At 40.1% G+C, this 22,579-nt stretch overlaps 2 protein-coding genes across 15 annotated transcripts in view; one reads left to right on the top strand and one right to left on the bottom strand.

Annotated features, from left to right (window-relative positions):
* Positions 1-654: 654 nt before the first annotated feature.
* On the bottom strand, positions 655-21,698 carry IFT52 (intraflagellar transport 52). 13 transcript variants are annotated; one of them, XR_010857852.1, is made up of 14 exons: positions 20,922-21,062; positions 18,548-18,701; positions 18,069-18,202; positions 16,517-16,734; positions 15,712-15,853; positions 15,365-15,467; positions 14,692-14,871; positions 6,398-6,511; positions 6,101-6,229; positions 5,791-5,886; positions 5,288-5,446; positions 5,038-5,116; positions 1,798-1,865; positions 655-1,750 (listed from the first exon to the last, which is right to left on the bottom strand). XR_010857852.1 is itself a non-coding variant. In XM_067131664.1 (13 exons), the coding sequence occupies exons 2-12, from the start codon at positions 18,560-18,562 to the stop codon at positions 1,818-1,820; spliced, it is 1,338 nt and encodes a 445-aa protein (XP_066987765.1). In that variant the 5' UTR covers positions 18,563-18,701; positions 20,922-21,062; the 3' UTR covers positions 655-1,750; positions 1,798-1,817. The 13 variants fall into 13 exon arrangements, 8 of the variants coding, with proteins under 8 accessions (XP_066987765.1, XP_066987759.1, XP_066987762.1 ...); XR_010857849.1 differs by lacking the exon at positions 20,922-21,062 and adding an exon at positions 21,519-21,698 and having other exon boundaries at positions 655-1,865; XR_010857851.1 differs by lacking the exon at positions 20,922-21,062 and adding an exon at positions 21,069-21,195 and having other exon boundaries at positions 655-1,865.
* LOC136854988 (protein kinase shaggy-like) overlaps positions 21,630-22,579 on the top strand; it is a 115,115-nt gene continuing 114,165 nt past the window's right edge. The window contains exon 1 of one of the 2 annotated variants that reach the window (XM_067131668.1): positions 21,630-22,078. The gene's annotated coding sequence lies outside the window, so the exon portion shown is untranslated. The remainder of the gene's footprint in view (positions 22,079-22,579) is intronic. The other variant, XM_067131669.1, reaches the window with a different exon arrangement.

Here is a 22,579-nt window from a genome sequence, read left to right on the forward strand (position 1 = left end):
TTGTCCCACTTGTTTTGTATGTAGAAGCAGTATTATTGTTACCGAATAGGACATGGTCCTGTGATATGGATAGACTGCACCTCATGATCCAATCCTTACATGTAGAGAATGCAATATCATTTTGACAGTGACAGGCCTGTTTTGATTACATTCATTGAAAGAAATTTTATTTGAAGATTCTACATTTTCATATTTGATTTTGATGGAAATGTAACCTCATAAATATGTTTCCTCTATCCTTTTTGCTGATCTCTTTTCAAGTTGTGAATATTAACAAAGTGACCTTGTTAAGTATATCTTAGTTTAACCAGACCACTGAGCTGATGAACAGCTCTCCTAGGGCTGGCCCGAAGGATTAGATTTATTTTACGTGGCTAAGAACCAACTGGTTACCTAGCAACGTTACCTACAGCTTATTGCGGAATCCAAACCACATTATGACGAAATGAATTTCTATCACCAGAAATAAATTCCTCTAATTCTTCACTGACTGGTCGGAGAGTCGAACGCTGGGCCAACAGTGTGCTAAACGAGAGCTCTACCCACCCCTCCAGTGAAGAACTTAAGTGACCTTGTTAACTTGAGTCAAACTAGCAATTTTACTTGTTTATACAGCAGCAAAAATCACATACATAAAGTGTATGAAACAACACATTAACGAATATTTTTTAATTGAATTATATATCTCACCCATTTGTTAAAAATTACAAATAACTACATGTTTACACAACAACCGAAAATTTGATGTTAACAGTGAAAAATTTCATAAATCATGACTATTATCAGACACAGGACTTGATTATACTTGTGCTTCATATGTAGATACATTATGAAAAATATGTTTTGCTCATAATTTGTGCTTAAGAATAGGCATAAATGAGACATAGGTAAAATATATTAACTAAAATAGATTTATATACTATACATTTATATTTGTACAACACTCTGATAAAAACTTTTTGATGGGACGGCAACTTCTATGGGCTGAGGCTACCATGAGCTCTTGTGATCACTTTCTGAAAGTTGCTGAAGAAACTGCCGCCTCGTCATAAGCCCATATACTACACTAACACTGACTGACTATACCTAAACTTTATGAATCTGCCTGTTTGTAGCTTCTCGATCTGGTTTTGTTACTAAAATGCACATAATCTTGAATTAACTTTTGACTACAATTTACATTCTGAGAACTTGATAAGAATAAGCATCTTGAATCTTTATGATCTTGAAGGAACTTTTGACTAGAATTTACATTCACTGAACTTGACTAGAATAAGCATCTTGAATCTCAATGAACTTTTGACTAGAATACATATCTTAAATGAACTTTTGACTAGAAGAGATCTTTTGAGTGACATTGAGAACAGTATACAAAATTTTGATTATTTTTTCTGACTAAATAATTAGCAGTTAAGTATGGCTTTCTATTTGGTGTTCTGTCAAAGAATCCCTTTATTGTATACTGAAAAAGGATTTACATCCACCCCTAAAAGAAATGCTTTAAAAGTGAAATAGTTTAAATAAAATTCTACCCATTGCAATAACTACAGTATACAGTATTAATTTTTACAAAATTATACTAATGAAATTGACATTTAAATAGGCATATTGTTTGCTGTAATATGTGATAACTAAATAATTGCATGATGATTTTCTGTGCTGTGTTTCAAGACGTGGAGTCTGGCTTTGACATGAAAAACAATGAATTACTAAGGCCTCCAAACTGTTATAAATTACAAAGAAGATGAACCTGTCTCATTACTAAGGCCTTCAAACTATTATATATTACAAATGAACCTGTCAGAAAAGAATGCATTCTACAGCTCCTCCATATCTGATCTAGGCCTGCTGAATGCATCTGGATCCTGGAAGAAAAAAACATAACCATTCAATATTCCATCCTGAAACTACTGTAATTGCTTCATTAATGAGAAATGCCCCACCCAGCAACTTTTCTGGATCGATGTATTTTTGTCAGGGTATTTATCCATACATTCTTTACTAAAGTAATATAATACATTAGCACTTCATTAGTGTATGAATACTATACTTTTGTGACAAAAGACTTTTCATACAAACCTGTCACTCATATATTACCTAGTTTCTATGGACATGGAAATCCAAGTCTCATTAGATTCACAATATTCAAGTTCCAGAAAACTCTCACTGGGCATGCTCTGCCCAGCTTGCTGATACTGCTTCACTTCATCCTTACATTTTTTGGGAGAAAAGGGAGAGAAGCAAAATTGCTAGGTTGGAAGCAAGGTCCTCCCTATGGGATTAATGGGTTTATATGCCTCGAGGGAACCAAATAAGCATAAGGTGATGAGAAAGGTGTGGTTGGGACATCCCATCTGGGAGTCAGAGATGTGTGGAGCAATCATCGTGCATGCTTGGGGAGTGAGCACTACTCCAGTTGCCATTTGGTATGTCAGAAACAGCTGGGGTAGAGACCAGGCAAGAGGAAACTAGTCCCCACTTTCTCAGCTGCAAGAAAACCTCTGTCCAATTGAATCTGTTCCTTGACAGAAGGCACTGGAGAGGGAGATTCAAATATTTGTCCAGAAGCAGAAATGTCCCAATATGCTTCCCCACTGAAATTTTTGTCATACAAAAGCAATAAGCTTCCACAAATTTCTGTCATACAAAAGCAAAGAGAACTGATCCCCTGACCAGTCATTGTAAGCAACTGAGCACTTCTGCCTGTGACAATGAGATGCAGGTCCTTACTAAGAGATAGCAAGGATGAGTTACAAGCCTATCCAGACAGACCCTGCCAAGCACACTGAAGCTTGGTAAGAAAGCTCATTACAAGTCACAAACCAACAAAGGGAGGTAAACAGCATTTGGGCCCAATTCACAGATTTCTCACTAAATCAGAATCAACAAAAATTTCTCAAAATGAAGATAAATCCCAAAGTTACAGATTAATGGGCATCAAATTATGATGCAATTTTAAATGTAAATCCCCCAAAATTAAAAGCTTAACTCATAAAACAAAACCTACACAATGCCTGTAAACTAGCATAATAAATAGTGTGTCACAAAAGCACTATAAAAATACACCAGGGAAAACTAATAAAACAGGATATTGAATGAACTACAATATGTAAATTATTAAAACAAAATGAATGCATAAACTAAGGAAGCAAAGAAAATAAAAGATAGTGAATACTGATGGGGAATAAGCATTAATGACAAGTGCCAAAATTACACAATAATGAAAGCGACAAAAATCATACACAATGAAAATAAATGAAAGTAATGGTGGCAAGGAAAAAATGTGAAAATTGCATCAATCATGGGGAGAACAATGAGGCTGACTACAACAGCTGAACAGGGAGCTGACCTCATTTGTGAGGTAGTAGTGACTGAGGGTAAGAATGAAACAAGGATATTAGACTCCTGCAGGAGAAAACCTCAATGTGAGAAACCTGTGACACCCATGATCATCCCAGAATGCCCAGAAACTGCTATCACTGGGGTGAGGAAGCATATAAGGCCATCTGACACCTGATGGGGCCTCAATACTCGTTGGCCAAGCCACTTCAATGACAAAAGTGTAAATGTCCTGGCTAGACTAAGCCCGAAGCATAATATCCACCGTTCTAGTGGCTAAGGCTATTTGCAGAAGACTGCATGGAGGAAGTCTAATATTCAATGATGATACAACAGATCTGACATTGGAGATCTCCAAATCCACGAATAGTTCCTGGCACCCAGGGAATGACACCATCCACCAACAGAGGGCCAGTCTTGTAGTGAGACCCCAAAACAACTGAGGCATGAAAGTAGCATAGGACTTCTCTAGAAGCTATGAAGTCCCCACTGTCAACACATGGAGCAAATGCATCCCTGACCTTGGAGTCCACAGGAAGGAGACAGAGATGGCAACAGTGAGCAAGACATCTTGACAAATGCAGCCATCATTTCAAGATGGCCAAGAAGACTGCATGAGCCCAAGGAGGCCTTGATCTTGCAAACCTAGCAAAGAGGCTTGTTTATGGTCTCAGAAGGAACTTGAACCTCCAAAAAGCTGACTTAGTGCTTTAACTGAAGCAACCTAAGGAAAACTGTTTAGGCTGCAGGTCCAGGGAATTGTCAAAAAAGGATCCCTGAGGAAAGAACACCATAGTTCCCAAACAGAAAAGGTTCAGCTGAAAAATAATCAGGTTGGAGAAGCTGAAGATCTAGTTCTGTCCTGATGCTGTCAGAAAGATGCAGAGCCAAAAGAAGACCCCAAATTACTTTAACAAAAGCTTGGCAGCACCCTAGCAGCACAGATGTTACATCGCAACTGGAGAACTGTTTCCTCATGGGGGAAAGCTGAAAGGGAATACAGGCAACAGACAAGAATACAAAGTAGAACCTGTTGAGAAAAGACACATGGGGCTCTGCTGACATGGAACACAGTAACGAATGTTGGGAAGCACAGCTGACTTCTCAGACCAAGCACCCTTTCCCTAATTCATCCAACACAATTTGAGTATATTTATGCCTTTCCTAAAGCAATCCTTGCCTCTGCAATTAAACAAATAACAAGTGGCATGGGGATAATGTCAATGGAGGCCACAAGTTTGCTTCATTTATTTCATGGATAATGACAAAACCTACGCAAATACCATGGTACACTATACTAGTATCAAAATAAGCACATATGCTAAATGCTACAAAGCTTACCACTGGTTTTATGGTACTTGTAACAAGAAGAACAGCTTTAATCATTGAGACATATACAATACAAAAAACTGCATTCAAAAATACCTAGTAAATCTAAAAGATTCAAAAGAAATAAGTGCAAATATTAAATACGGTGAAATCGGTTATCAATTCTAAAGGTACTGGAAAAAATTTCTCTAGTTGATTAAAATTAACTCATACCAACACAACTGGCATTTTAATAATCTACCCTAGGACTATTTTAGAAAACTACGCATCAAAATCAAAATTAAGGACACACTGCTCAGCTACAAATACCCTCTAAAACCAGACTACATCAAGAATGCGAGCTCCCAGCAAGAGAGTCAAGGGGCTTACCTACTGGAAGAAGTCTTGCCTGTCACCTACTTTACTGTGTCACTTGAGTAACTAAGAATTTGACATATGCTTACTCCATCTGGACAATGTAAAGGAATTATAAATTTTAAAAGGTGAGTAGTTTGTAAGAACACAACTCATACGAATACTAAATCAATGACTCTTTCTTTCCTATTGACTCACAGAAGGTATAAAGTAACTTATCTGCCAAGTGTTGCATATACAGTACTCACAATAGTTATAAGTTTACCTGATTAAGCTTCTTGAATTCCACAATTTGAGTAAAGATGTATTCTAGTATGTGTTTTGCATTTCTGGATGTCGCAGGTATATTTGCCATGACTCCCAGTATCTCCCCACATTCTCTGATGTAGTATTCCAAGTCTTCATCTTTGCATTTGTTTGTCACCTGTAATCACAAAGTCATTACAATTTATACAGACAAAACTTTAATATTTCTACAAGGTTTGAAATATTGTCTTCAACTGGAAAGTATAAGAAACATTAACTTTCACGGAGAACTTTACGTGGTAATGGCAACACCTACTCTTTGAGGCTAAGAAATGCATGTCATGAATTCTGCCTAAGACAGTTATAAATACAGTGAAAAATTAGACTCATCATCACAAAAAAAAAGTGAATGACATGTTCCAAGGCCTGGGTTTCTTGACTATTGTTATATGCAATGAAAAAATTACAAATAGAGCACATTCATCCAAAGTAACAGTAACCTGATGGCAACAAATATCTCACCTGAGCTAGCCGAGACTTCTCTGAACTGAAAGCCTCATCAAGGTCAAAGAGCTCTAGGGATGGATGAGGCAGCTCACGAAATGAGGGTGGGAAAACCTGCAAATAGGAATTATACTAGTTCTACAGCTTACGTCAAACGAATTAACGCGTTCATTTAAATTTTTGTGCTGTCCAGTACAAGGGAGGCTGAAGTAGTTTTGATTACTTCAAACTCTTTGTGAGCTATAAGAACACTAATAAGTTTGTAAGAAAACATTAGCATAAAATTACTTAAAAAACATTATCCAAAAACTTGCGTACATCCACTTACCGCAGGCTGCAATGGTGGCAAAGGAGTTTCAAACTGTGGTGTGATTAAACGCAATGGTTCGTGCTTTACATTAACCTTGCTGTAAGCATCAATAGATGCCGGAACTAGTTGCATATCAATGGATGTTAACTGTCAGAGATGAAAAAAAGGGTCATTGAAATAAGTAGACAGTACAGAAACAATACATGATACCAAAGTTGAGAAACTGTGGCAAATTTAACAATTAATTCAAAAACTCTTTTCATTTGTAAATAGATCAAAGTAAAATATTACGTCAGAAAACATAGGTATACTTACATGAGTGTCAAACAACTGGGTGTAATCAGTAGGAACTTCCTCAGACTCTTGCAAGCACGTGCGCAGACCTTCAGCTAAAGACCCAACGTCAGGTGTCATGTTATAATCAGAAATCTGAAAGCATACAGAGTCTTCCAATAAAACTATTAGATGTTTAGCTTTCTCATGAAATTAAGTTCTCAACAAGCTAGTGGCCAAAATATACCATGCAACTCCTACTAGAGTTATATTTTTTAATAAAGTTCCCCTCTGATTGTAGGTGAACTATGCATCTTCAACTTAATAGTTATTTGATAAATGCACTTCCCCCTCTGACTGTAAGTGAAGTATGTATCTTCAACTTAATAGTTTTTTGATAAATGCATTACCCTTTCTGATTGTAAGTGAAGTATGTATCTTCAACTTAATAGTTTTTTGATATAGTAAATGCATTTCCCCTTCTGACTGTAAAACAACAAAGTCGTTGTAGTTGTGTGGGTGGTGAGCTTGCTGAAGGCCCTAAACACCACTACTTGGTCCTAAAGTTTAGTCCTTATATATTCCTTGAATATTTGTCGACTTTAACTCTTATGTCTCTGTGAGCTGGATATTTGTAATTTGTATACTAAATAGCTTACACTGTTATGTTGCAGTGGTCCTCTTTGCTTGCTAATCACAGACTGCCTTAATAATTCTGTTTTTATACTTTACTTTCCTCCGTCTTACTTTATTTACTTGATAATCTCAAACCATTTACTTTGTATTTCGCTAACATGATTTTGACATTACAAAAGTTTATGTCTCACACTCATTTTACAAAAACCTCATGAATAACCAAGTTATGCAGTCCAGCATTTTGAGATATCGGCATCAATTAGGATACAGTACAGAAAAATCTTTAAACTATACTTAAACATTTCACAGTGTATGTAGGACAATATTACATAATAAGCAACTTGCCATAAAGCAAAATTTACAAACAAAAGATTTCAAATTTTGTGTATAAGTGGATAATCAAATAAGCATACTGAAATAGTAATGGTAAAGGTTGGAACCACCTTGCCTTGGCCTAAACAAGCTGTGGACTGAATAAAATGACATTTTTATAATAAAATAAGATTTTATATCATACTTACCTGTTGTTTTATATATAGCAACAATTCTCGGATCTCGACAGAAAATTCAAAACTGGCGGTCCCGCTTAATATATGGTCAGGTGATACGACTACTGCCGCCCTCCGGTACCTGGATCCATTTCCATCAACAACTAATCATATTTTCTATAATACACCCTGTTCCTAAGGGGAGGTGGGTGGGAATGTTTTATATGTAAACAACAGGTAAGTATGATATAAAATCTTATTTTATTATAAAAATGTCATTTTTATACATGAACTACCTGTTGTTTACATATAGTGATTGCCACATTGAGGCGTGTGGGCATGGACAGCTGTAAGTGTTAAATGGAAAACCTGAGATCATCAGGCTAAGAAAAACGTCTTTAACTTTTGGGATCCTTACCTGCTAAGGAAGCTGTTTTCTCGGTTACTGCCTCACTGTAACACTGCTACTCCTAGTGCAACTATGGGCCTAGTAGCTCAGACGCAGGTTGCTATATGGAGAAAAGGTCTGTTGGCTCCAGCCGTCTTCGACACAATCAACCAAAGCATATAATGCCTCTGCTCAGGCAATGTACTCCAAAGCATCCACCATCATATCACCCAACCATAAAAACTCACACCAACCTATTAAATTAGACCTACTAGGCCATCTAACCTCTTGAGGCTCCTAGTAGCCCATCAAAAAAGAAAATCCTGCACCTAAGGAAACTAAGGAGGATCTAGAGCTCTGGTTTCTTTTGCCCATCCACCGTGTCAGACGCAATAAAGGGGCCCAACGTGCACAGTCAGTTCATATGTGGTCGGATCTGTCTCAGATAATGCGAGGCAAAACAGACGAACATCTCCAATAAGTTGGAACTTAGAATGTCCTTTAAAGCCATGTTCTTCTTGAAGGCTAAAGAAGTCCAATAGTCCTAATTTCATGAGGCCTCACTTTTAACTAAGGGGAAATCCACATCCCATAACTCCTTGTGTGCCTCTGAATCAGTTCTTTCAAAAGGAAAGAAATCCCATTTTAGATAGAGGGTTCTTGGGGTTCTTAGTTGAGCACCATAAAAATCATGAGTTCCTCTTACACTTCTGGTCCTGTCCAGATAGAATTCAATGTCTGACCGGACAGAGAAGTCTCTCTGTTTTCTCTTCCACTCAAGGAGGATAGACTAGGAATGGGAAATTCCCTGGCCATGGATTACTAGGGTTTTGTTCTTAGCTGTGGAAAACCCAAGGTGAAGGAAACTACAGCCTTATCCGCACAAACCAACTTCTTTTGTCCAGAGGCATGAATCTCACTACTCTTTGCCGAGGCCAATTGCCAAGAGAAAGAGAGTTTCTTAGTTAGATTCCTAACGGAGCAGGAACTCAAAGGCTCAAAAGATTTGGAGGTGTTTCACTTTAGCACCACATCCAAATTCCAATGCGGTACCGAAGAGATTTGCCTTTTAGTAGCAAAGGATTTAAGGAGTTCTGCTGTATCTTTTGTCTGAGGGAAAGATCTATACTCTATTCTGAAAATTGCCGCCAGCATACTCCTATACCCCTTAATCGTGCTGACAGCCAATTTCTTCTCCTTGTGCAGAAACAAAAAGAAAATCCAAACCTGGCTTAGAGTCGTAGAAGTGGAAGACACTCCAGACTCGGAGCACCACTCCCTGAAGCGCTTCCACTTCGCTTGATAGACCTTTGTAGACGAGGGCCTGGTTGATCTAGCCATTGCCTGCGCCACTCTTCTAGAGAAGCCTCTCCTCCTGTAGAGTCGCTCGAGAGTCTGAACCCTGTCAGATTTAGATCTGACGGGTTCCTGTGGAACTTTCTGCTGTGCAACTGGCACAGAAGGTCTGGTCTGAATGGCAACCTCCTTGGCCAATCCACTACTTTCTCCAGTAGCTCTGGAAACCATGATCTTCCTGGCCACCATGGAGCTATAAGGATCATTGACACACCTTTGTGTGCTCGAAACTTTTTCAGGACTTCTCCCAGCATCCTGAAGGGAGGGAATGCATAAAGGAAGAGACCCGACCAGTCCAGGAGCATGGCATCCACCGCTAATGCTTCTGGGTCTGGAACAGGAGAGCAAAAGAGAGGTAGTCTGCGGTTTTCCCTCGTTGCGAACAGGTCTAACATGGGAGTTCCCCAAACCTTCCACAGGCCTTGGCAGACTTTCTGGTGGAGGGTCCATTCCGTCGGAATGACCTGGAGTGACCTGCTGAGGATATCCGCTCTTCGTTGAGAGCTCCGGGATGAAGCGAGTTACTAGCTCTATGTTCTTGGTTGCCGCCCACAAAAGCAGGTCTTTGCGATCTCGAACAGAGAAAGGAGTGAGTGCCTCCTTGTCTCTTCACGTGCGCCAGAGCAGTGGAGTTGTCCGAGTGCACTACTATCTTTTGTTTTCCACCAGAAGCACGAAATGTTCCAAGGCTAGATGTATTGCCTTCAACTCTTTCGCATTTATGTGCCAATCCCGTTGGGATGAAGACCAGTTGCCTGACACTTGAAGATCCCCAATGTTGCTCCCCAACCCTCGTCTGAAGCGTCGGAGAACAACATCAGGTCTGGGTTCCTCTGTCTCAGTGACAAACCTCGATCTAGTTTGCTCCTGTCGTTCCACCATGACAGGTCTTGCTTTACTTGGAGTGGATAGAGGAAAAACAAACGAATCCGTGTCTTTCTTCCTGTTCCAGATCTGCTGTAGGAAGAACTGAAGAGGTCTCATGTGTAGCCTCCCCAGACTGACGAACATCTCTAGCGATGAGAGGGTGCCTAAAAGGCTCATCCATTCCTTGGCAGAACAAGTCTTGGCTGCCATCAGGTATCTCACTTTCAGCAGGCATTTCTCGATCCTTTGAGACGTCGGAAAAACCTGAAAAGAACTGAGTTCATCCGAACTCCCAAATAAGTCAAGTCTTGAGATGGAGAGAGTTGTGACTTTGGAAGATTTACTATGAGTCCCAATTCGTCGGTAAGAGAAAGGGTCCTTTGTAGGTCCTTCATGCATTGGCCTTTTGACGGAGACCGGATCAGCCAGTCGTCGAGGTAAAGGGAAATGTGAATTCCCTCTAAGTGAAGCCATTTCGCAATTGGAGCCATCATCCTTGTGAAAACTTGTGGGGCTGTTGATAGGCCAAAGCAAAGAGCCCTGAATTGAAAAGCCCTGCCTCTGAACACAAACCGTAGGAATTTCCTTGATCTCGGATGGATAGGTACATGAAAGTATGCGTCCTGGAGATCGAGGGACACCATCCAGTCTCCTTCCTTCAGGGAATTGATAACCGACTGTGTGGTTTCCATCTTGAATGGTGTTTGAAGCACAAATTTGTTCAGGGCGCTTACGTCCGAGGACTGGTCTCCATCCTCCTGACGATTTTGGAACCAGAAACAGACGGTTGTAGAACCCGGAGATGAAGGTTCGAGGACTGCTTCTATGGCTCCCTTTGAAGGAGGGAAGTAACTTCCTCCTCCAACACCACAAGTTTCTCTGAGTCCCTGGATGATACGTTGAAGTCTACTGGCGAAGACTTTAAAGGAGGACTCTCTGAGAAGGGAATGGTGTAGCCTTCTCTCAGAACGTTGATCACCCAGGGTTCTGCTCCTTGGCCTCCCAAACTTGCCAGAACGACTGTAGTCTGGCTCCGACTGTTGCATGAAGGACCCTGAACTCATCGGTTGGTACCCCTAGCTTTCTGGGGATGAGAAGAGAATTTTCCTCTTCCCCTAGCACGGAAAAGGGCCGAGAAGGAGTACCCCGAGAAGGCCTAGAGGATACAGGGAAAGAAGGCTTGGGTACTACTGGAGTAGTTGAAAACCTGGGTCTTTTCGAAGAATGAGCCAGTAGGTCTTGAGTAGACTTCCGTGAGAGAGCCTCCAAAATTTCCCTAACTAACGTGGCGGGAAAAAGGGATTCCTTAAGCAAAGGAGCAAAAAAAGAAGAGCAGATTTCTGGTTCCTGGAGACTCCTCTCGCGACAAACGAAACTAATGTGCTCTCTTCTTCAAAATGCCGGTAGCAGTCACTGAGGCAATTTCCCCGACGTTCATTCGTGATGGCCTTGTCCAGGCAGGCCAAAATAGCATCAAGATCTGTAGCAGTCTTCAGGGGAAAGATCACCAGACTTTCACTATCCTGCTCAAGGCTCTATAGACCAGTCAATAAAAGAAAAGATCTCCAAGATCCTATATAGAACTCTTCACCAGATGGTCCAATTTCCAAGAGCAGAAGCCGACTTTGGATGAAGAAAAAGCTGAGCACGGGCAGAATCCACAAGGCTGGAGAAATCCCCTTGAGAGAGGAGGCAGAGTCTCCCCAGGAAAAGACTTCCCCAGTCTCATACCACGAACGAGACTTAAAGACAGTTGAGAGGGAAACAGAAAGATGTTTTACCCTGAGATCTTTTCTTGCTCAACCATCCTTCTTGCTCTTCTCGGACTCTTTCGCGAAACAGACAGGACCAGCTTCAGAAATCTAGAGGAAGGAGGTTTAAAATCCTTGGCAAACTATGTAGTCGGAGACGAAGGGGAAGCTGGAGCAAAGTCTTCTTGAAAAAGTTCTTTAAAAAGTTGTAAGAGATGCTTAAAGTTGGAAGTAGGAGCAGACGGAACATCATCTACTTCCGAAACATCGGAAACTGGGGAGAGAATCTCAAGCAGTTGGAGCACCACGATAGAAACGTTCCGGGAGCCAAACTTAGCGTTATCCCTCTTGATTATCGCCGAACGTCACCGGGCTAAGAGCCACCGTCAAGCGTATCAACATGAGCTTGAGAGGAGTCAGGAGCCTTAGAAGATCCGAGAGCCAAAGAGGCGCTAAACCATGGTAGCGCTAAAGCCAAACATTGTGCGCTGGAACGTGTTTTGAGGCGCAGCGCCAAAAGTAGCGTCGTGAGTTCGCCGGTGCGGCGGTGATGGCGCCAGGAGCGCGTCGAAGCGGAGCCAGGCGCATGAAGCGAGTCAGGGCGCGGCGGGCGAAGCGCGCCAGGTCGTGCGAGCAGAGACCGAGCCTCAGTTGCAGAAGGAACCTGAAGAGCTGGAGCTTTAAAACCTTCTGGAAAAGTTCTCAAAATCTTGTCCAATTTGTCTCTTGCGAGAAAGGGGGCCAGAACCGGAGGCATAAAGCGTACAGGATCCAACGGAAGGAAGCAGCTACTTGCATGCTAACAGGAGGATCCAGGCGCCGCTACGATCCAGAACGTATACATCCGGACTGCCTGAAGAAGAAGAGATCTCTGGGCTATCCCAAAAGCTACAAAGACGGAAGAGAGAACGTACAAAGGTTTCTTGATAGGAACTTGACTTGGAGAGGCTCTGTGTCTCTTCAGCGGCCTACTAGACTCTGACTGCTTCCAACTCCTCCTCATCTAAACAGAAGCACAAGAAGACACTTCCGCATCGCTTTACTATAGCGAGCTGCAACAGCCTGGGACGCAACAGGACTGTTAGGAGGGAGCAACTGCAAATGAGCAGACCCCACTCGCCTCCCCCTCTCGGCTTTCGGCATGTCTTCCCTGAGCCTGGGAGCCGTGGACAGAGGCCTCGACCTAGGAGAACGTAGGGAGGGCGAACAGTCACCTCCTCCACAACACTATCACTGTACCACTTCGATGTCTAGACATCGCACTCACATCCTGGCCAATCTTCTCTATCGCAGAGAAAAGAGCTGAAATCTTACCATCCAAATTCTGCCCGAAGGTCTGACACGGTAGTGGGTTGAAAAACAACAGGTTCAGGCAGGAATAGGAACAGGAGGGGTAACAGGAACAGAACAAGAGGCAATACTACTCCTACTCTGGGAGGAACTTCTGGCGAAGCCTTACGTGCTCTATCTTTACTTAATTTTTGCCTGGATACTCTAGCCAACTTTTGCCAATCAAGCACAGACAAAGACGAACATTCATCACATCTATCCAGATTCATGCACAATTTCCCTCTACAGTTAGAGCAAGAAGAGTGAGGGTCTATGTTAGACCGAGACATTGAGTTTTTACAACCCCGCAATATCTAATTTGAGATCCTGGAATCAGACATAACTAGAAAAATCTCTAAGCAAAGCCAAAAAACAAGCCAGAACTGTCAACAAAAAGTGGGTACTTCTACCAAAGAAGAAACGAAAAAGCACCGATGAATTTCCTGAAGAGGAGCAGACGACTAGTCGCCCGGCCCCGACAGAGAAAAATATGATTAGTTGTTGATGAAATGGATCCAGGTACTGCAGAGGGCGGGTAGTCGTATTACCTGCCCATATATTAAGCGGGACGCCAGTTTGAATTTTCTGTCGAGATCGAGAATTACAGCTATATGTAAACAACAGGTAAGTTCATGTATAAAAGACAAGGGTCCTAGAATGCCAACTAAGAAAGGAAACATACAAAGAGATACGATATGACAAATGGACACAGCATTACATGTATTCCTTCCTCACACCAATTAACGATAAGGAAGGTGAAATCTAAATAAAAAAAAAAAAAAGAAATATAGAACAATTATGACCATGTCAGCACCAACTAAACGGGGAGCAAACAGAACACTCAGTGATGATTATCATAACAAAAGGACAAAAACTGTAAAAATCCTGTCTATTGTAAAGACAAAAAGTTGTAAAAATCCTGGAAAAATTTAATAAATAACATGTTGGTTATGCTGGAATACACAGAAGCTAGACTGCAGTGTTACAAGGAAGGGTACATGACCAAAGAAAACAACAGTAGCCTTTCCTGGCTGGTAAGGAAGCTTGCAGCATACACTGCAGCTTTAAATCCACAAATGCAAAACAATGGACATGAGCAAAACAAACTCAATACTGGAAGCAAAGGGTCTGTCAACCACAACTGTGAAATTGTTTGAAATATGAACTTTTCCATTTGCCAAGAATTTAAAATACTTTTAAACATAAGATTTATATATCAAATACTTTACAGATTTTTACTGGAACAAATAAATGAATGGGACTCAACAGAATACCAGTTGATGCTCCTATTCAATATATAGAATTAGCAAAAACTGTTTACAAAACTTTCCAAAAGTCACATTCAAAGACCTTCCTTATCAATTTAGCTACTGTCCATAATTTCCCTTAAAAATTAAGGGTTCAATGCTCAGCATGTTGCTTCTCTTGGCTACAACGTGTGTGACTCTGGCATATGGATAAGCATTACAAAAAGGTCCCAAGATACACATTTCTTAAACCTAATGAAACTAATGGTGTTACCTCAGGGTCATCTGCATCTATCTGGTTGAGCTTGAAGTCATTGGCTGTCAGGAAATGAAAGATAACATCCTTAATCTTGCTGTTTTCTTCACGGTCAATGTACTGGTCACTAAACATATGGGCTGAACCCAAGACAGCAACCCGTCCATGTTTACTAGGATGCTCATAAAAGGCACAAACCTAGAAGATAGTTTACATCAAGTCATGATTTCTAATACAGTACAAAGCAGAGCCGGTATGATGCTTAGCAATTCAAGTGAAGGACATGACCTAATACTATAACTGTGCATAATGTTTTATTTCTAACAGGAAGATATAGCTCAAAAAATACTGAAATTACTATATTACAGTGACTGGCAGACACGAAAACCCCTATATGCAGAGAGGTATGAAAACCCCTATATGCAGACTCAGTTCTCAAGGCATTACTGGGCTTACAATATTAGAATGTCATGACTATAGCACTTGAATCACTTGGAACATTGGTAGTACTCAAGACCTAAATCTTGACCAACTTTTAATACCATTTTCCTTTACACCTCCCATCTGTATAACATACAATGTACATAGTGTTGCAATACTGATACGAAAATTTTTTATAATTTTCACAATATTAAAAATTTACGATCCGACAAAACATATAATATTTAACTGTGACATAACTTATACTTACAGGTCTGTTTAAAGGATACGATATGCTGCCTGTGGACAAGACAGCTACAGCTGGCCTGGCAACATTAAGAGTCGAACCAAATGGATATACAAAGGACATGGACCTGTCAGGAAGATGGAAATAATTACTTCTCATGGAGATACATACTTTTGTTTGATTTCCATAAAATTATAAAATAAAAGCACTGGTTTTGTCTTCATCAGCAGGTCCTGAAATGAATGACAGTAACCAAGTTGTGTTCTAACAAATATACAAATATCAAATCATATAAAATAAATGTGTTATGTTCAGACATGAATACACCAGTACAAGAAGTGCTTAAATGGTTAACTGGAATCACTACAAACCTGTTGGCAAGAGTCTCATCAATTATGAGTCCAGGAATATTTTTGCCAGAAGCTTCAAGGATGGCACGATTCAGGATACCATTGGTAATAAGGCACTCCTTGGGATGGAAATACTTGTAGTAGCAAGTGCGTACCACTGAATCTGTAAGAGAGGAAGAAGTCTAATTAAAGCAAGAAAGGTTTTCCGATGATAAAAAAATGGCTCAAATTAAAAATGATTGGCTTAGGCTAAATATTTCATCTCATTTGTAGACAAGAAAAGCCTCTGAAGCACACATGGAATTAAAGGCATTAACTAAAGATACAAATCAATTTAATATTGTATGTCAAAGTGCTCCAAAAACATATCTTATACAAACAAATGTTGAAAGACAAGAAAAATAGAAAATCAAACCATATCACAGTTCTTTTCAACTAATTATTTCATAATAAACATTTACCAATGAAAGCAGAGTGCAGTTTGCCTCATACACTTTACATGCTCACAATAAATGTGGACAGATACAACCCTAAGTACCCACCAACTGCCTTTTACTACGCCTTAAAACCAACCTCATACCCAAACAGAGGACTACAGACAACACTAAGGTCCAACTTATGCATGAGCACTTAGCAAGTACTGCGTTTAATCATTAAATAAAAGTTTTCGAGAGTAATTATCACGTTCTAAAAGTAATCTTGAAATACATAATTAGGTAGCATATAGTATACCCTTTGAGGGATATCTTTTACATACAAAAACCCAGTATGGTACAGCCAATAATCACAATAAGAAGATATTAAAAACATTCATTTCAGAACTCACCATTGTTGATTGAAATACCATATTCTTCGAGAAGGAAATTTATGTTTGTGTTGGCCTTTTTTTCACCCCCTTCTTCTGCCATGACAAACAGCCTTCCCCCTTCATCAACAAACCTCCGCAACATAGAAAACTGTCCTTCTGTAAATTTTTGATGCGGGCAGGCAATCACGACAGCTCGTGCCTGACCCAGGGTCTCTTTGTTCAGGTCATCCCGGTTACTGAAATAGAAAATAAATTTGTTTCTTGATGCAGCATAAACAAAACCCTCTCTACAGCACCAAATGATGATAACGAAAAAACTTCATTTCCTATTTGTATTCCTTGACTTCAAAATGGAGGGTGGTCACGGAATTTTCCGCTGTTGCCTTCATGATTCTGAACTACTGTGCCGTACTGTTATATCATTATGTTAGCAACCTATTCCGAGAATACTGTGAACTTACAGATGACAATTTTTTTCAAGCACAAGTAACTTTATTGCCTTAATTTTTTACATGTCAATTTTTAAGCACTACTGATAAAGCAGAGACAAAGTTTAAAAGTATTGAAAAAGGGTGAATACTAAATGCTGCAAATCTGAAATAAAACAACTGGTTCCTTTGAGGGCAAGATCATCCTTTACCTGAAAAAGTTTCCGGGCATAACTTTCTGTTGGCAACAGATAACACTAACAAACTCTTTTTAGGAGCAAACTACACAGTTTAGTGCATCAGGTGCAAAAACTGCTCCTTTGCATTTGCATAAAAACTCAACTTCATTGAAATACTAATGGTATATAATTGTATGGGCTTTAATACAGGGGTTGAAAAGTAAGCCAGGGGCCATCATAAGTTTGCTAAAGTCTGTAAGGCTTTAAAGATGATTAAATAAAATTATTTATCACTCTAATCTTCACTAACATGAAGATGATTTTTAATGAAATAAATTCATTTAAACATACAGTACAGTGCTTTGGGAGAATCCAAAGGACACCTTGCCTGGTATGTCTTCTGTGAAACCTAACTTGTACTCAAGGAGTTAATGCTTAAAGAATAATGAACAGAACTGAATGAAAATGTTAAGTACAGTGGACCCCCGCTTATTCGCGGTTCAGCAATTGCGGATTCAGTTATTCATGGATTTTTCTGTAATGCATTTTTCAATAAATCACGGAAAATTTGGTAATTTGCAGATGTTTTCGTCAAAAAATATTCACTGATTACTGTATTTTCATGCTATTTTTGTGACTACAGTAAATACATTTTTTATCATAAAATGTGTTTTTAGTCAGAAAAATAACATAAAAATGGACAGTTATAAGCATTTTTAGAGGGGTACTTGGTGTTCCAGCTATTAAAATACACAGTTATAAGAGTTTTTCGGGGGGGTTCCAATATATCATGGATTTTCAGTACTTGCGCGGGTTTGTGGTACCTAACCCCCATGAATACATTGGGTCCACTGTACAGGATTTCAACCCTCTCATATTTCTGAAGGGGCTGTTCATACAAAAAGTTACCATATGAAAAATCCCTCTCTCTAAACAACTACTTCTGATTAAATAATATCTTACCTGACAATCTTCCACTGGGTCTTGAGTTTCTTGTGTAACACCTTGAATCCATCACTAAGTTTAAAGATTTCCCCTTTGGATTCATCAAAGATTATGGTATTACTTTGTTCTTTTTCTCGGGGCTCTGCTTCTTTCTGTAAAACAATGAATCTTTTAATAACAAGAGTCTAGTAATTTAATACACTATAGTTTTTCACTTGTATGAAATGTTGCACTTCAAGCCTTATATATGAAATTGCCAGAAATCGAATGCTGCAAGTAACTAAAATTTCAAATTAATTCACAAGCAGCTACAGAGTGCTTTTCACCTTAACTTTCAGCTCATAAATGAGTCATGTTTCACAAAAGTACTATATAGCTCATCATTTCCACTCTGGGTGGGATATACAGTGGTACACACATGATCATCCATCAGCCAAAATCTTAAGAACGACTGAATCAATTCTCTCTAGATTATCATCATTATATTCGTCACTCACCGCTATAGGAGCCATGGATGCAGAAGACACGGTCTGTTGCCCATCAAATGTCAAATAAGAAATAACCCAGAACTTCACTCACTAATTATATGGAGACTTGAACTCACTGATGTAAATAAGGCTGTCCCACTATTCATACCATTTCATGTCAACCCTGGAATAATAATAAATTTAAAACTTAATTCATATAACATAGGCATTGCATTATCTATTTCAAGATAAAGACATCTGCATAAGGTACTTTAGAAAATGAAGAAAGCATGTAACCTGAAAAATATTGTCCCATGACTGCTGGAATACTGTACTGTACAGGCAGTCCCTGGTTTACGACGTTCCGAGGTTACGACGCTTTACAAATATATTCATCAGAAATTATTTCCCGGTTTACGATGCATGTTCCGGGGATATGACGTGTCATATGCCGATCCGACAGAAGAAATATGGCTCCACAACGGCAGAATAATAAAAATTTGGAGGTTTTTTGATGAAGAACTCAATAAAAGTGCAGTTTACATCGTTTTCAATACACCCAAAGCATTAAAAGTAAGGTTTTCTTAGGATTTTTGACGATTTTCGACGCTTTTTCGGTTTACGACGCGGTGGAAAAACGGAACCCCCGTTGTAAACCGGGACTGCCTGTATAGTGTTTCACTAAATACATTATTATCCAATAAAGTCTTCACTGACAATATTTAAAAGACTGACACAATGAAAATACATTCTTAACACCTAACAAAACTTGAACGTGTAAACTGCTTTTCTACTACAAGTACTTCACCTAATAAAAAAGGTTTATAAATCTCATCTCCAAATGTTTCACAGAGTCTGCATCTTACTAATTATAAGTATTACACCATTTCATGGTTACGGGGAAAAACTGGCACATAATGTTTTCATACAAAGCCATATGAAACAATAAGCAAGAACACAAGTCTAACCTATTAAAAGTTAAGTACAACATCCTAGGGAAACAATTAAGTAACAAATTATTATGGCCTGGAAAGTGTTGGTTGTCAAAATGAGTTATAAAATACCAAAATGCGATACCACTGACATTGGTCGTAGCTACGACTAATATTTCTTGGGGGTCATTATCTTTATATTTACAGTCCTTTGTTTATGTTTTAACGGTAATCCCTAACGGGCTTGTAATAAAACGTTATACAACAAAGGTGGATACATAGTCCTTTGGTTTTAAAACCCAGCTTGGGAGGTCACTACCTAGGAAAAATCCAATATCAAAATGACAAAAATCTGCATACGTTCCACTGAATTCCCAAATAACAACAGAAATAGAAAATCACACATCACAGATTGATGTATACCATTGGAAACGTTAAACCTGAATAGAGTGCGACAGGATACAATAATGAAAAATTTCCAAAAGTGGGATTGAAGAGAAACGTTTCCTGTTATGATTTGTAGTAGTTTAGGGTCTACATCTGGCATCAAATACATAGGCTAGCATAACATATTGTGTCAAATGCATGCAATTATCAGCACGGACCCACTTGCAAATTGCCAATTGATATTCTGCAGAAGGCTCTAGTACCTTTTTATAATTGTGTCCTTGGTGAGGTTACTCAGGTAGTAGATGGCTTCATCCCAAGGACAGCAGGAAGCTAATAGTGAGTTAGGTTAGGCTGTACCTTTTTCAAGTGCATATAACTTTATAAATAGTGTATAGTTATCCAGCAGTTTTACAGAATTAATCTGAAAGATGTCAGACAATAGGGATTTGCCTAGCCTAGCCAAAACACTTTGTCTTTCTCAGCTTCTAAACATATTTACATATCATTAAAGAGAGTATGTTTCCATTAATATGAATTATGAATTATCAAAGAGTCCTAAAGAGAGTATGTTTCCATTATATGAATTATGAATTATCAGAGTCCAAGCTTAAAAAAAAATGAAAATTACAACAATCAACTTAACATCAGGTAAGTTGATGGGGTCAACTCGATCACCTTCTCAAGGTAAAAAAAACCAAAATGGCTAATTTTCCCATGAATACTAGTCTCGAACAAGATCAACCTCCACACGAGAAACCCACAACCCCAAACCTCATTTTGCTAATTAGGCTAAATGAATGGGGTTGGCCTTATTACCTGCGGGGATCGGGGTTTGTTTAGGAATGCGAGTGAGTGAGTAAGGCTCCTCACACTTCAAAACCAACCCCAAACCTCACTTTGACAGGTAAAACGAGAGAGGTTGGCCTCATTACCTGAGCGTGGAGATTGGGGTTTGTTTATGTTCCCGAGGAATGCGAGCGAGTGAGTGTGTGTGTGAGAGTGAGGAGGACTCCTCACACTTGAAAACCCCAATGCCAAAACCTCACTTTGACAGGTAAAACGAGAGGGGTTGGCCTCATTACCTGTGGATGGATCAGGGGTTTGTTTACGTTCCGAGGAATGCGAGCGAGAGACTGAGTGAGTGAGAGTGGGCGAGTGAGAGTGAACCAGAAAACCACAACAATAAACCTCATTTTGACAGCTAAAATGAGTGGGGTTTATCTCATTACCTGTGTGGGAATTGAGGTTTGTTTACGTTCCCGTGGAATGCGGAGAGAGAGAGAGAGAGAGAGAGAGAGAGAGAGAGAGAGAGAGAGAGAGAGAGCCACAATACTAAACCTCATTTTGACAGTTAAATGAGTGGGGTTCACCTCATTACCTGTGTGGAGATTGGGGTTTGTTTACGTTCCCGAGGAATGAGAGAGAGAGAGAGAGAGAGAGAGAGAGAGAGAGAGAGACAATAGAGAGAAGAACCTCATTTTAATAAACCTCATTTTGACAGCTAAAATGAGTGGGGTTGGTCTCATTACCTGTGTACAGATCAGGGGTTTGTTTATGTTCCCGAGAGAAGAGAGAGAGAGAGAGAGAGAGAGAGAGAGAGAGAGAGAGAGAGAGAGAGAGAGAACCACAACAATAAACCTCATTTTGACAGATAAAACGAGTGGGGTTCACCTCATTACCTGTGTGGAGATTGAGGTTTGTTTACGTTCCCGAGGAATGCGAGCGAGCGAGTGAGAGAGAGAGAGAGTGAGAGAGACAGAGAGAAAGAGAGAGAGAGAGAGAGAGAGCGCGTGAGAAAGAGAGAGAGAGAGAGAGCGTGAGAGTGAGCGCTCGGAATCACATCAATGGAAGTCAACCTCAGACGTTCATTTGTTTTTCGCGCTCGGAAATACCCGCAGGAGCCCTCGGACTCGATTAAGCCCTTTGTTCGGAGGGCACGAGGGCGCTGTACCCCCGGAAGTCGCTGCGGCCAAGGCGACGGAGCGACTGGCGGCGGATTTGCGGATTTTTAAGGCGGCCGAAAGTCGCTGCGGCGATTTAAGACGAGAAATCCCCTCTGTCGGGTCTTACACTGTGTTGGTTCGCCATGTTTATGATGTAGAAGTTTTTAACTTGGAGCGGATTTATTCTCCCCCTCTGTCGCGCCGCGATTTGTGTAATCCTGGTGGTGGTGGTGGCCCTGTCTGCGTGACGCCCCTCGGGAAGGAAATCCCCAGGAATCCCCCGAAATCCTCACCAGGTGAGTGTGAAATCCAGTGGCGGATTTAGTATGTTTTTTAACTGTGTACCCCACAGTGTTCCCTCTCACTCCCTCTCTCTCTTTTCCCTCCACGGCGATTTGTAATCCTAGTGGCTCATTCTGTGTGACATCTCCCGGGGAAGGAATCCTTCGAAATCCCGTGAAATCCCACGAAATCCTCTCAGGCGAGTGTTAAATCCACGGGTTTAAATATGGGTCTGGAAGAAAAGGGAAGTCCCATTCTTATAGACCCATGTTGCTGACGTTTAGGGATTTTTAACATAACTTCTTTGATTTGAAAGGGATTACAAAATCCTGCTCTGGAGGATTAATAAATCGTTTTTAATAGGACTAAAATGTCTAAATTATCTCTTTATCCTTCTTAGAAAGACCATTTTAATTGTTAAATCCTCCTGACGAAGGTTCGAGTGACGTCATCAGCTGTTGCTAGGCCTAGGCCTATCCTTCTGCTTAGGCCTATAGGATCGTCTGTCGTATCCT

Source organism: Macrobrachium rosenbergii, chromosome 30, assembly GCF_040412425.1.
Source record: "Macrobrachium rosenbergii isolate ZJJX-2024 chromosome 30, ASM4041242v1, whole genome shotgun sequence".
Classification (NCBI taxonomy): Eukaryota; Metazoa; Arthropoda; class Malacostraca; order Decapoda; family Palaemonidae; genus Macrobrachium; species Macrobrachium rosenbergii.